Source organism: Mastigoproctus giganteus, chromosome 10 (genome assembly GCF_048544385.1).
Source record: "Mastigoproctus giganteus isolate SK-2022 chromosome 10, ASM4854438v1, whole genome shotgun sequence".
NCBI classification, from domain to species: Eukaryota; Metazoa; Arthropoda; class Arachnida; order Uropygi; family Thelyphonidae; genus Mastigoproctus; species Mastigoproctus giganteus.
This window is the reverse complement of record NC_143584.1, coordinates 125562828-125577578: the sequence shown is the minus strand read 5'-3', so window position 1 is coordinate 125577578 and position 14751 is coordinate 125562828. Positions and strand designations below refer to the sequence as shown.

The window sequence follows — 14751 nt, the reverse complement described above, 5'->3', positions numbered from 1 at the left end:
CCATGACTTCTTATGCCGCATCATCACTGGCAATGAAATGTGGGTGCACCATTTCACCTCAGAAATGAAGAGAGTGTCTATGGAATGGAGATACACAACATCGCCTGTGCAGAAGAAATTCAAAGTTGCACCATCAGCAGAAAAGGTCATGGCCACTGTGTTTTTCAGACTGTGAAGGAGTTGTTTACATGGAATTTATGGCGAAAGGCCCAACAATTAATGCTGCCTCATACTGCCAAACATTACGGTCTTTGCGAACAGCCATGAAAAACAAGAGGCCTGGAAAGTTAAGCAAAAGTGTTGTTCTCATTCAGGACAATGGCACGCCACACAATGCATGCACAACATGACACTTGCTCCAAAGTTTTGGATAGGAGTTATGGCAATATCCGCCATAGAGACCCAATTTTTTGCCTTGTGACTATCACATTTTTGGCAAGCTGAAAGAACATGTAGGGTGACAACGATTTGCAAACAATGAGCAGGTGCAAACAGCAGTTCGACAGTGGCTGAATGACCAAAGAGTGGATTTCTATCATCAGGGAATTGAACGTTTAGTCACACGTTCTGAGAAGTGTTTACACCAACTCGGTGACTATGTGGAAAAGAAGTACAAGGTATGTGCTTTCTATTGCATAATGTTACATACCTCAATAATGTCTCTTGGGCTACAATGGTCAAGTGTAACTTATTTTTTGAATTACCCTCATAGCATAAGAGAAAGAATTCAAAGCGAGCAAGGGCAGGCTCAGCCAATGAAAAAGAGGCATGGAATTTGCTCGGTTGCAATTTCAGGTGAAATTTAATCTGCAGACACAAAGGCTGCTGATAATTATCCATCACAATTAAAAGTTATCGCACAAGAAGGCAGCTATGTTCCAAAACAATACAATGCCAATGATAAGATCAATTTTCCTATGCACAGTTACAAGCTACTATCTTATCATGCTTTCTGATAAGACAGTAGCTTGTAACTGTGCATAGGAAAATTGAGGGCACCAAGGTGTTTCCACTACAAAACATGTGGGTGTTAGCATTTTCGTATTGCCACAGTAAGAATGCCTGAATGACAGCATATTATTGAGGAATGGTTTCATAAACTTTTTTGTGCCATCTGTGCATGCTCATTTAAGAAAGAAAAATATGCACTTTTGCTGCTGGACAAATCCCATCCTCCAGAAAACCTCATAAGCCATGCCAGTAAATAAAGGTATTTGCCAAAGAATACAACCTCAAAAATGCAACCTTTGAATCAAGGCATTATATTGACCTTCAAGGTGCACTACAGATTTGTACACAAACTCTCCGACTTACGTAATACTCGACCTTTACGTAAGTTTTTGCCGGCCACTACAAACTTAAAAAAATCGTGGAAATGTATTTTGCATCTCATAGGAATAAATGGAGGTATCGTGAAAATATCGTAATGTGAACCCAATAACACACTGTTTTTTGGTTTTTTTTGTAATTCGTTCCAAGTCCTTGGAAGTTGAAAATTTTGCTATATTACTAAGCTATTTATCTCTCTAAAATATGATATTTATAATTGAAATTGCACCACCCTTTCATCGTTATCATATGTTCCCTTATAAGAATCAATTTTGAATGCCTTTGTGATTATTTTTCTAAAGCACATTTCTGGAGGTCACGACCATAAAACAATAAAAACAATTTGCACTTTCCAGTTTATTGGGCTTTTCTGTTAGTACATCTAATTATAAATGGGTGGTAAACTCGATCTTATTGCATTTGCGATAATACCAATAACTGCAATTGTGTGGGATTTTATGCTATTATGGTGAAATATGTTTCCCTTCACAAATTGAAGATTTCAATCATATAAAAAAATTTGTTTTTTATATGATTGAAATCTTCAATCATATAAAAAACAAATTTTAAAAATCTTCTCTTCATTCTTATTTACGTATTACGATGAAGTGAAAGCAACCAACGAAAAGTGCAAGTGGTGGTAGTGCCAGGAAACGAAACAAAAGTGATTTAGAAATGAAGATCAAAATGATTAAGAAGTATGAAGCAGGACAAAGTTTTGTCATATATTGCAAGGGAATTAGGTCTCGCTGCGTCAACAGTGAATACTATTTTAAAGGACAGTGCACATATTAAAGAACATGTCACAGGATCAATGCACTTAAGATCAATAGTGATCACAAAACAGCATTCAGGTGCTATATCGAAGATGGAACAGCTGTTAATAATATGGAAAATCAGATTCAGAAGCAAGTACCCCTGAATCTAATGACCATTCAAGCAAAAACAACAAGTATTTATGAAGATATTAAGGATAAGTACGGCAAATCCCAACCCAAGTTCGTGGCAAGCAACAGGTGGTTTAATAGGTTCAAGCATTGCTCTGGTTTCCACAATGTTAAAGTATGCGGTGAAGTCACCAATGCCGATTCTGCAGCTGCAGAGAAATTTTGTAATGTGTTGGAAAAAATTATTGATGAAGGCAGCTATTCAACACAGCAAATTTTTAACGTTGACGAGACTGCTCTGTATTGGAAAAAAATGCTGGATCAAACATACATTGCCAAAGAGGAAAATACAATGCCAGGTTTCAAGGCATCAAAAGGTAGGGCCAAGCTCTTGCTTGGGGATAATGCAGTGGGAAATTACATATTAAAACCACTGCTTGTGTACCATTCTGGAAATCCTCGTGCATTTAAGGGCATCAATAAAGCCACCCTACCTGTGTATTTCCGATCGAACCAGAGAGCATGGATAACAATATCTCTCTCTTTGAGGATTGGTTTAAATGTTGCTTCATTCCTGAGGTTGAAAAATACTGTAAAAACAACGACGTTCCTTTCAAGATTTTACTTCTATTAGATAATGCCCTTGGACATCCTATGCATCTAGATGATTTCAATTCGAACATGGGAGTCATATTTCTACCACCAAACACAACTTCACTCATCCAACCTATGGATCAGGGTGTTATTTTGAATTTAAAAGCATACTATTTATGCACAACATTTGCTCAGGCATTGTCTGCAGTAGACTGTGAGAAAAATTTTACGTTAAGAGACTTTTGGAAATCTTACAATATTTACCACGCCATCTTAAACATTAATAAGGCCTGGGCGGAAATTACTAAACATTGTTTAAATGGCACATGGAAGAAAATATGCCCACAGAACATAAAAGGCTTCGAAGGATTTGAAAAAGACGAATCATATTAAGAGGTTACAGATAAGATTGTAAAGGTTGCAGAGCTATTTCAGTTGGAGGTTGATGCCAAAGACGTGGAGGAGTTGATAGAGGAAGAAAAGAAGGAATTATCTAACAAAGAACTTATTGACTTGCAAGCACCGATAGTGAAAGAAGAAAATGCTGACAAAGCTCAAGATGAATCAAATGAGGAGCCGAGATGCTTCATCACCAGAGAGATGGCAATGGCATTTCATGAAATTACATCAGCAATGGCGAGGTTTGAGAAGATGGATCCTGACAACGAATGATTCTTAAAAGTTAACGGAGGGGTGAATGATATGCTTGCTTGCTACAAAGAAATCTATGATTAAAAGAAAAAAATCACTGTCCAGTCATCCATTAATATGTTCTTTTGTAAGGTTGAGCAGCCAACCCCTTCTAAATCTCCACTGCCCTCAACCTCTACAGCGGCGTACTTATCAGTTGAAGGCATAGATTCTGGCAGTGATGCTCAAGAGGTAAAACTTACTGACGTTATGCCTGTCTCCTCTCTTTTTTTTGTAATTTTATAATTTTGAAGTTTTTTAAATTGCACGCTTTTGTAATTTTTCTTGCGCATGAGATAAAAAAATTGAATAAATACAATAAATAATTCTATTTACATGTTCGTTGAATATTTCTTTTTTGATTCAATCAATTCAGCGAGCAACAATTGCGAGTGTTGCACAAGCATGGGGAAAATTCCAACTTACATAAAATCTGACTTGGGCAGCGTTCTGCAGAACACAACCCTTACGTAAGTCGGGGAGTTGCTGATTCTGTGGTCGGTTTGTCTATTTTAAGTTTCCAGGGGAAAAAGCTATGCAAGTCTTATCCAATACTGATTAACTTGAGAAAGCTAAATTTTAATGGCATTCTTCTTCTTCTTTCTGAGACTACACACATATGGGGGCATAAATTCAAGTTGAGGAAGGCTAGTTGCAGGATAGATGTGCAGAAGTTTGCCTTCAGCCAGGAGGTGGTTGATTATTGGAATAGGCTTTCATCTGTTGTTGTGAAAGTTGATGATTTGAATAAGTTCAAGGAAGAACTAGAAAAATTCTTGGAGGGTACAGATGGATAAAGTGTGAATTTTTTTTTTTTTTTTTTGGTTTTACTGTGACTGACCATGGTATGCAAAAAATGTACACAAGTTTTGCTATCCATGGCAAAACGTTTTACATGGTTTGGAGGAACAATGATGGTAACAGACATTGCACTGACCATTAGAGTGGCCACAAATGACATACTATCAATACATTTCAGGAATGCCCTAACAATTTTATTTCGTTAATGAGAAGGAGGAAAATTCTAGTTATACAAGAATATACTTACTGTAGCAACTGCAGCCTGGGAAAATTTTCTGTCAGTATCCCATGCACGAATATTTCCCTCTACTTCTTTATTGCAACCAGATAGTAGAATTCCATCAGGAAGCATCAAGAGTGCACTAATACCACCCTAATTTTTTTTCAATAAAATTGATTAAAATACAAATTTTAAACAAATACATTTTATTGAATTTATTTCAATTTTAAAGAAATTTTTTTTTTTTTTTTTTTATGTGAACCCCAAACACGAGAGGTATTAGAACCTATAGTACTTAGTACCGTGCTTGGGTTGGAGGTTGAGAAGACGAAAGAAGATATTTGTTGACATTGGACTTGAACTTCTGTAGATTGTAATTTTCAGGAAATACGTATGAAGGAAGGTTGTTCCAGAAAACGGCAGTTGAATGAATAAATGAGGAAGATGAAAAGTTGGTTCTGTGGGTTTGAAGTTGGACAGTAAATGGATGTTGGCTGGTGGCGGAACGTGTTCGGACTGTTTTGAAAGAGAGAGCGGGAATTATAGAAGCCAATTCAGAAGAACAGTGCCCATGGAAGTATCTGTAGAAGAGGCATGCAGCAGAAACAGTACGTCTATGAGAAAGCGAGTGGAGAGACTCTGTTAGAGATGAATCATTAATTAACCTAACTGCCCTCTTCTGAATGGAATCAAGAAGCCTGAGAGAGGTTTTGGGGGCACCACCCCAAATGTGGGAACAATATTCCATGGCAGGACGGATTTGCGATTTATACAGAGTGAGCAGCTGTTTGGAAGAAAAGTAACGCCGAGAGCGAAAGAGAAAACCAAGTTTTTTAGATGCAGAGGAAGCAATATTTGTAATGTGCTTGTGCCAAGAGAGATTAAAAGTCAGGGTAATCCCCAAAAGAGATATATCCTTTTGCCTAGAAATTGGAGTGTCACTAAAGATAAGCATAGGAGCAGAAGAATCCTTTTTGCGAGATATAAGACAAGACTGAGTTTTAGAAGGGTTGAAATCAACTAAGTTGTCTTTGCCCCACTGGAGAATTACCTGAAGATCGGCATTTAAGGAATTGGTAGCAGATTTTCGAGAAGTTGAAGCTGATTGAGCAGGACAAGATTTCTCAAAATGGAAAGTTGAATGCAATGTGCTATCATCGGCAAAACTATGGATAGGATTTCCAGTCAATGGAAGAAGGTCATTGATATACAAGAGGAAAAGAGTGGGGGAAAGAACTGAACCTTGGGGGACACCGGCATTAGTGGAGAAGTTAGAAGACAGAGAGCCATCTACCATCAGCCTCAGTGAGCAATCAGAGAGAAAACTGGATAACCAATTACTGAAAACAGTTGGCAAACCATAAGATGGAAGCTTGTTTAGAAGACCTTTATGCCAAACACGATCGAAAGCCTTTGAGATGTCAAGAGCAACTACTTGTGTTTCACCGAACCTTTCCATTGAAGTAGTCCATAAATGGGTAACATAAGCCAGGATATCACCAGTGGATCGACACTGACGGAATCCATACTGGTGATCGTTGATCAGACGGAAGGTTTCTAGGTAGTTTAAGAAGAAGAAATCAATTAACCGCCAACTACCTAGAAGGTTTCTAGGTAGTTGGCGGTTAATTGATTTCTCCATTACTTTAGAAAGAGTAGAAGTAATTGCAATGGGACGATAATTGGATGGGAGGGATTTGTCACCCTTTTTAGGAACTGGCTGGATATGAGCAAATCTCCAAGCAGAAGGAAAAACACCTTTGGAATAAGAAAGTGAAAAAAGGCGGCAAAGAATAGGAGTAAGTTCAGGAGCACAGATTTTGAGAACAAGTGGAGAAATACCATCAGGACCTGGAGCTTTTTTAGCATCAAGATTCATCAAAATTCTTCTGATATCCTTTTGACGGAAGACCACAGGAGGCATTGAATGGACCGTGTTGGGAATGGTGGGAGATGTTTTACCAAGTTCATTAATACATGAGCTGGAAGAAAAATGGGATGCTAGCAGGTCAGCTTTATCCTTGGCTGAAGTGACAACAGAACCATCTGGTTTGGACAGAGGTGGAAGCAGAGATGGTCAAAAGTTGCGGCCAATAGCTTTGGCAAGAGACCAGACTGCTCGGCTACCATTAGCGCAAGAAGCAAGTTTTCTACTCTTAGCCTGTTCAAACTCTAGTTTGGACTGATTAATAACTGCTTTACAATTGTTGCGAGCTTTGGTGTAGGCAGAAAATGAAACTGAAGAATTAGAAACAAGCCAATTACGATATGCAACATTCTTCGCTTGAACAGCCTTAGCACATTTATTGGAAAACCAAGGTTTAGATAAAGGACGAGATTTTAAAGTGGGGTGTGGGATAAAGGATTCCATTCCTGCAAGAATAATTTCACTGACACGATCTGAGCAAACGTTGACATCAGGAGTTTTGAAACAGTAATCCGACCAAGGAAAAGAAGAAAAGAAGTCTCGCAGGTCATCCCATTTTGCATTCTTGTAATGCCAAACAACACGAGGTTGGGAATAGCCATGAGATAAAGGCTCCATTGGAGAAGAGACTCACCAAGTTGTGATCTGAAGTGCCTAAAGGACCTCTCACTTCGACCGTGTACTTAGAAGGGTTGTTTGTGAGAAAAGATCAAGCGTATTGGCTGTATGATTCGGATTGTCCGGTATTCTTGTAGGTAAATGAACAATCTGTGCTAGGTCATTAGTAATTGCAAAAGCCTCAGCATCTCGACCTGCTGGGTCGGTGTGACTAGAAAACGGAAGCCAGCTGGAGTTGTGAACATTAAAATCACCAAGGAAAATTACCTCACTGTTAGGAAAGTTGGACTGGAGAAAGTCAAGTTGCAACGAGAGGAAGTCAAAGATCTCCAAGTGATTAGTGGAGTTGGGAGAACGGTAGAGACAACAGATGAATTTGATACAATGAGGTAGAGAGATTTTAAGCCAGAGAAGATCAAAGAGAGGAGATTCCAGATTGCTAAGTCTCTGACAGGGAATATCAGAACGGACATATATGTATACATGTATATTTAAATACATGTACATAATACATGTACATGAAATACATGTATATTTAAAGAAATACATTTAAGAAAAGCATTTTATTCAATGGTTATTTCAATTACTACTTGTTCCTGCTACACTGGGTTATGCTTCATTATGTGTTAATTTTTCTTAAAACACTATTTAATTTAGAAGAATGTTACATGAAATTTTTTTTTTTATTTAATTTAGAAGACTGTTACAGGATGTTCTAAAATAGATTTCACATTTTGAAATCTATTTTAGAACATCCTCACACTTTGGTGCTGCATAGAGAGTGCAATTTTGTGTGTACAGAAATGGTATTTTAGTCTGAAGATAACTATAGTTGGAGCAAAGAGAAGAGAAGTAAACAAATTAATAAATTGGGAACGACACTGTAATTACATGGTATATAAAATGTGGAATCTCACCTGCAAGTAACACCAGTCTTAATATTAAAGATAGAACAAATTTCCTTATCCATGAGCCACTTTGAAAAATGTTTCTTTTAAATATCACCAAAAGGATATCTGAAATTTGCTTATTCTGTTATTTGTTTAAGCAAATAACAGAACAGTCTTTCAGCAATGTTATTTATTTATTTTTTTAAAGTAGTGTTTCAAGTAATGCTTCTCAAGGTGATTTGTGGATAAAGACATTTATTTTATACCAAGTACAAAAAATAGCATCATTTAGGCCAAATGAAATTTTGCTGGCCACTAAATACATAGCAGAATAAGATACTCCTCAATTTACTAATTTGTTTACTTAAGGGGGTAGACAGTTTTTAGAAAACAAATTTTTTTTTTTGTGCAGTTTGTAAAACTCCCAGCAGTGAGGTGGTAATAGTCAGTGAACAGCATTTAAATAAACAGCATTATACTTCTCTTATCAAAAGTGGTACTAATCAGTAGTGCAGCATTAAGGTAACTTGTGACAATAATATCGCAGTTTAAGATGAAAAGCCATTACAAGGAGTTTGTACTTTTTTGAGTAAACTTAGCTAAGTGAACTTAACTGAAATAGAATTAAATCTGATAGTGCAATTCAAATTTTTTTTTTTTATGAAAATGCCAAATACAAAAGTTATTAGAACCTACAGTACTTAGCACTGTGCATGGGTTAAAGGCTGAGAAGACAGACAGAAGATACTTGTAGGCATTACATTTGAATTTCTGTACATGTGAATTAGGGAAATACAGTGAAACTTCTCCTAACGGACACCTCTCTTTAATGGATATCTCTCTACAATGGACATTTTCAAATTCCCCAACTCTCCTCTATTGGTTTTAACGTGTTTTCAGCTTCTGTCTAGCGGACATTCTCTGTAACGGATGTGGACAGGCAATCTGCACTGTTTCGTTTAGATTAGCACTTAATTTGATCTCCCCATAACGGACAGCAGGCAAGCTCACAACCCTTTTTCTAGGAACGTTTCTTCCATGTATTGCCTCAATCGTGTGTTTATTTTCTATTTCCGATTCTCTGAATTTTATCAAGGTTTATGTCGCAATTCTAAACCCTTTTTCAAGAATTTTAAGGCACATGTAAAACTTCTGATGAATTCGGTGTGTGCAGGGGGGGGGGAATTTTGTCAGCCTTTCGTCTTTTGAGTTTCAGTTTTCAGTTTTGTTCAGTGTCGTGTGAAATGCACAATGTCTTCTCTTAAACATTTAACTTTAAAAGATAAAGTCAAACTCATTAATGCATATGATTGCCAAAAAATAGTGTTCGCAATCTCGCTGCAAAATTCAAAATCGGGAACTGCTCAAACAATTTTGGCAACATGGAAATGATCAGGTTCAAAAATCATTCCCGAAAACTGTTGGACTTCAAATTGACAATGTTACGTATGAGTGGTTTTGTTGCGCATGTGCTAAAAAAATTCCCATTAATGGGCCTATTATTAGGGAAAAGGCTTTGGAGGTTGCAAAATCTATGGGAGTAAATGAGTTCAAAGCTTTTGTGGGATGGCTAGACAAGTTAAAAACTCGGCATAAAATTTCTTGGAAAACCGTAAGTGGTGAAGGTGGATCTGTTGATACTGGAGTTGTAACAGAGTGGACCATCAAATTGGAAGATTTATGTCGTGATTTTGAAGCTAAGGATATTTACAAATGTAACGAAACAGGGTTGTTTTTTAAAGCTCTTCCTGAAAAAACAATGAGTCTAAAAAACGAAAAGTGCCAGGGCGGAAAAATTTCTAAGGAACGCTTGACTGTACTACTGTGTACAAATATGCTGGGAGACTTTGAACAACCTTTTGTTATAGGAAAACCACAAAATCCTCATTGTTTCAAGGGCATAAAGTTGAATCTTTTGAATGTTGACTGGAAGTCTAATAAAAAGCGTGGATGACACGAGATATCATGAGCGAATGGATAAGTCACTTTAACAAAAACATGATTCGTCAAAACAGAAAAATTATTCTTTTCATGGATAATGCTGCATCTCACCCGCACATTGAATTGTCCAACACTCAAATTGTTTTTCTGCCACCAAACACATCAGCCCTTGGATCAAGGGATAATAAAAAAATTTTAACTTCACTACAGAAAACGTGTTTTAAGACATCTCATTGCAAACATGAACGATGTAACATGTGCGAGTGACCTTGCAAAGAAACTCAGCATCCTAGATGCGATTCACTGGATTTCCTCTTCAGTAAACGCAATTAGAAAACAAACTGTCGTGAACTGTTTTGTAAAGTCTGGCTTCTCAAACGCAAAAATTGAAGTTGTGAACAGCAATGTGGAGCACCAAGAAGAACAAGAACTTCAACATCTATTGATAATGTACGATACTTCCGCTAAAAGTGACCCTGGCTACAAAGATATAGACTCGAACCTCACTACAGAAGATGGTGCTCTAGATATCAACGACATTATCATCGATATTTTTCAAGAAGTTCCTCATGAGGATGAAGAAATGGAAGGAGGTCATTCTGTCGAAGAACATATTAATGATGAACCACCAATGAAAATAGAAGACGCACTCATACAAATCAATCGTTTAAAAATGTTTTTCGCCGCTGAAGAAGATACTGAAGGACTCGATGGTTTCTTCACTCCAAACAAATGTTGAAAACAAAATTATCAGCTGGAAGAAGGTGCAGAAGAAAATAAGTGATTAATGTAAGTATTTTTCTTAAGATAAAGTCATAATATGCATAGCACAATCGTATGTATATTATTTACAAACGTATTGTGCAAAATCTGTATATAATTTAATTTAATTTTACATTAAACGTTTAACGATTTTTCTTTATCTCTTGTGCATGTAAATGTATATTATTTACAAAAATATTGTTCAAAACCTGCATATATTTTAATTTAATTTTACATTAAACGTTTAATGATTTTTCTTTCTTTCTTTTTTTTTTCTCCCTCAGACTTCTTGTTAGCGAACACTTCTCTCTAACGGACACATTCTCGTTCCCCATGGCTGTCCGTTAAAGGGAAGCTTCACTGTAGATGTGAAGGAAGGTTGTTCCAGAAAACAGAAGTAGAAGGGATAAACAATGAAGAGAAAAAGTTAGTTCTATAGGTTTGGAGTTGGACAGTGAATGGATATTGACTGCAGCACGTGTTCAGACTGAAATGGAAGAGAGCAGGAGAATTACAGATGCCAATTCAGAAGAACAATGCCCATGAAAGTATTTATGGAAAAGGTATGCTGCGTGTCCTAATCCGAGTGTCCTCTTTTCTGAAAAATATGGAGTCAAAAAGCTTGAGAGAGGTTTTCAGGAGCCATCCCAGATGTACAAACAATATTCCATGGTAGGAGAGATTTGAAATTTGTACAGAGTGAACAGTTGTTCAGAAGAAAAGTAACACCAAGAGTGAATAAAAAAGCCCACCTTTTTCAGATACAGAGGAAGCAATATATGTTATGTGCTTATTACAAGTGAGATTACAACTCAGGGTAATCCCTAATAGAGATATATGAATATATATCTCTATTAGGGATTACCCTGATTATATATCTGAGTGTCACTGAAAATAAGCATAGGAACAGTAGACTCATTACTACAAGAAATAAAACAGGACTGAGCACTGGAAGGATTAAAGTTAACTAAGTCTTATTTGCCCCATTAGATAATTACCTGGTGATCAGAATATAAGGAACTGGTGGTGGATATTCAAGAATCTGTTTATGCAGGAAAACGTTTCTCAAACTGGAAGGTGAAATGTAGTGTGCTGTCATCAGCAAAACTATGGACAGGATTTCCAGTCAGTGGAAGGGAGTCATTAGTATATGAGAGAAACACAGTGGGGAAAGAAATTAACCTTGGAGAACACCAGTATGGTGGAGAAGTTAATAGACAGAGAGCCATCTAACATCACCTGCAGCGAGCAGTCAGTGAGAAAATTGGATACCCAATTACAAAAAACAGTTGGCAAACCATAAGATGGAAGCTTATTTAGAAGACCATTATGCCAAACATGATAAGTGTCAGAAATGTCAAGAGTAACTGCTTGAGTTTTACCAAATTATTCCATCAAATTTGTCAAATGATGAATAACAACCCAACATATCACTAGTGGATTGACATTGATGGAATCTAAAGTGATGATCATAAATCAGATGGATTTCAAGAGTGTTTAAGAATTTGTGGTTGATGGATTTCTCCATTACTTTGGAAGGAGCAAGGTAAGAACAATAAAGTAATAATTGGAAGGGAGAGATTTGTCACTCTTGTTAGGAACTGGCGGTATACCAGCAAATTTCTACCCAGAAATAAAAATGCCAGTTGAAAAATAGAGTAGAAAGGTAACACAGAACAAACAGGGGCAAACTCAGAAGCATACATTTTGAGAACAAGTAGAGAAATGCCATCAGCACCTGGAGCTTTCTTGGTATTAAGTTTTTTTTGTTTTTCAGAATTCTTCTAATATCCTGTTGGAAAACAGAAGAGGCATTGAGTTGGGTATACTGGATAATACAAGAGGTGGTTTAACAAGATCATCAATACCGGCAGAATTACTTAACAAGTACAGGTCACTGTTGAAAAAAAGCCGTGAATTAGGGTTGAATTTGAAAGTGTCTGCAATTCTGCCCAGACACAATAGGAGGGAGTATATGATGAGAGCCTTGTCGATCAATTCGGCCCTGGAAAGATTGTGCAAGGCTCAAGGGGTAGAATTTTTTTCAGCCTGGACTGTACTTGTTAACAGGAGAGACTGCTTCTACAGGGATGGGATATACTTAAACAGAAAGGGTGCAAGAATATTTGCTGATGCTATAGAGGCAGTGTTAGGTGGATCAGAAAACTGCTAGCTTGGGGGGAGACAAAGACTAATAGATTACAGTAGCCGCTGGCAGAGGTGAAAGAGATTCTTGCTTCTATTGGAATGAACAGAAGCCTGAAAAACAAGATGCAGGGTAATTCAGAGACTGCTGGGAGTCATTGCGGTACAAGTAAACACATAGGTTGTGTTAGGGTAGCTAAGAATAGAAACAGGTGCATGTATACTTGCGTGTACACCAATGCTAGGAGTTCAGTAAATAAATTTTATGAATTTGAGGTATTGCTCAAAACATCAAAGGCAGATATTGTTGGGATATCAGAGACATGGTGTCACATAGATATAAGGAATGCAGAACTGGAAGTTGGGGAGTACAACGTCTACAGAAAGGATAGACAGGATAGGAAGGGAGGAGGGGTTATGCTATTAGTTAAGAGACACACAAAATCTAAGGAAGTGAAGCCAGTCGACATCGCTGGACAGTGCAGTGTCGAGTCCGTTTGGTATGACATAAGCATTGGGAGATCAAAATTGAGAGTAGGAGTGTGCTATAGGCCTAATGACTCTGATGAGTATAATAAGAAACTGTACAGGGAAATAGAGTGGGCCAGTAAATCAGAGAGTCTTATAATGGGGGATTTTAATTTCCCAGATATTGACTGGAATTTGGGGGCTGGTCACTCACACACTAGCAAGACTTTTGTGGATTTATTGGATGATTGTTTTCTACATCAGCATGTTCGGGAGCAACTAGATAGAGGGGGTAATACTCTTGATTTGATCATCAGTAGTGATTCTTCATGCATTAAGAATCTGCAGATAAATGAACCACTAGGTGGAAGTGATCACAGTGTGCTGAAGTGGGATTTACTCAAAGAGGTAACTACCATTAGGGGTAAAGGGAAGGGTTATTGCTTTCGTAAAGGCGACTACGATGGACTGAGACAGTATTTAAATTCTATACAGTGGGACCAACTGATGATGTTACCAACAGCAAATTCAAAATGGGAAGCATTCAAAGAACTTATCTTGGAAGCTACTAGGCTTTACATACCAACTAAGAAATATTGTTCAAGGTTTAGGCCTAATTGGATATCAGATGAACTAATGAGACATATGGCAGAGAAGAAAAATGCATGGGATACATACGAATTAACACATGACACAGAAGCCTATGATAGATACAAGTTGATCTGTAACCAAGTTACAAAGGAGGTTAGGCAGGCGAAGGCAGATTACGAAAAATCTTTGGCAGGGATGCAAAGAAAAACAGCATACTTATGTAAACTCTAGAAGGAAGGGGATGAATCAGATTGGATCACTTGATATCGATGGGTCAACTGTTGATGATGCTGCTCAGGTAGCTAACAAACTAAATGAATATTTTGCATCGACATTCACAGATGAGGAGTTATTCAGCGAGAGGAATGCCAGAGGTGTATTCAACTCTGGCAGTAAGCTAGAGAATCTTGTAATAACTGAGAGTAAAGTGGAGGAGAAATTGTTGAAGATAAACACAAGAAAGGCACTTGGAGTGGATGGGATCTATCCAGTTATATTAAAGGAGGCAGCAAAGGAAGTAAGCAAACCCTTAGCCATAATTATGAGAGCTTCCTTGGACCTTGGACTCAGGGAAGGTATCCACAGACTGGAGATGTGCAAATGTGACCCCAATTCAAAAAGGAGGATCAAAGGCTGACACAAGTAATTATAGACCTGTGAGTTTAACTTCTGTTCCAGGAAAATTAATGGAGGCACTGGTTAAAGAAGCACTGCAGGATCATCTAGACAAGACTTCAGTTATAGCTCGGACACAGCATTGTTTTGTTAAGGGGAAGTCTTGCCTGACCAATTTGATTGAATACTATGATGCAGTCACAAAGGAACTGGATGCAGGGAATAACTTTGATAACATATATTTGGATCTTAGAAAGGCTTTTAATGCTGCAC

At 37.5% G+C, this 14751-nt stretch overlaps 1 protein-coding gene across 1 annotated transcript in view; it reads right to left on the bottom strand.

The window, feature by feature from the left end:
* The window catches only part of LOC150079270 (echinoderm microtubule-associated protein-like CG42247), a 202901-nt gene that overhangs the window by 64507 nt on the left and 123643 nt on the right, over positions 1–14751 (bottom strand). The window contains exon 10 of the mRNA XM_090383013.1: positions 4549–4674. Within this exon, the coding sequence (XP_090239139.1) occupies positions 4549–4674 (126 nt within the window). The remainder of the gene's footprint in view (positions 1–4548; positions 4675–14751) is intronic.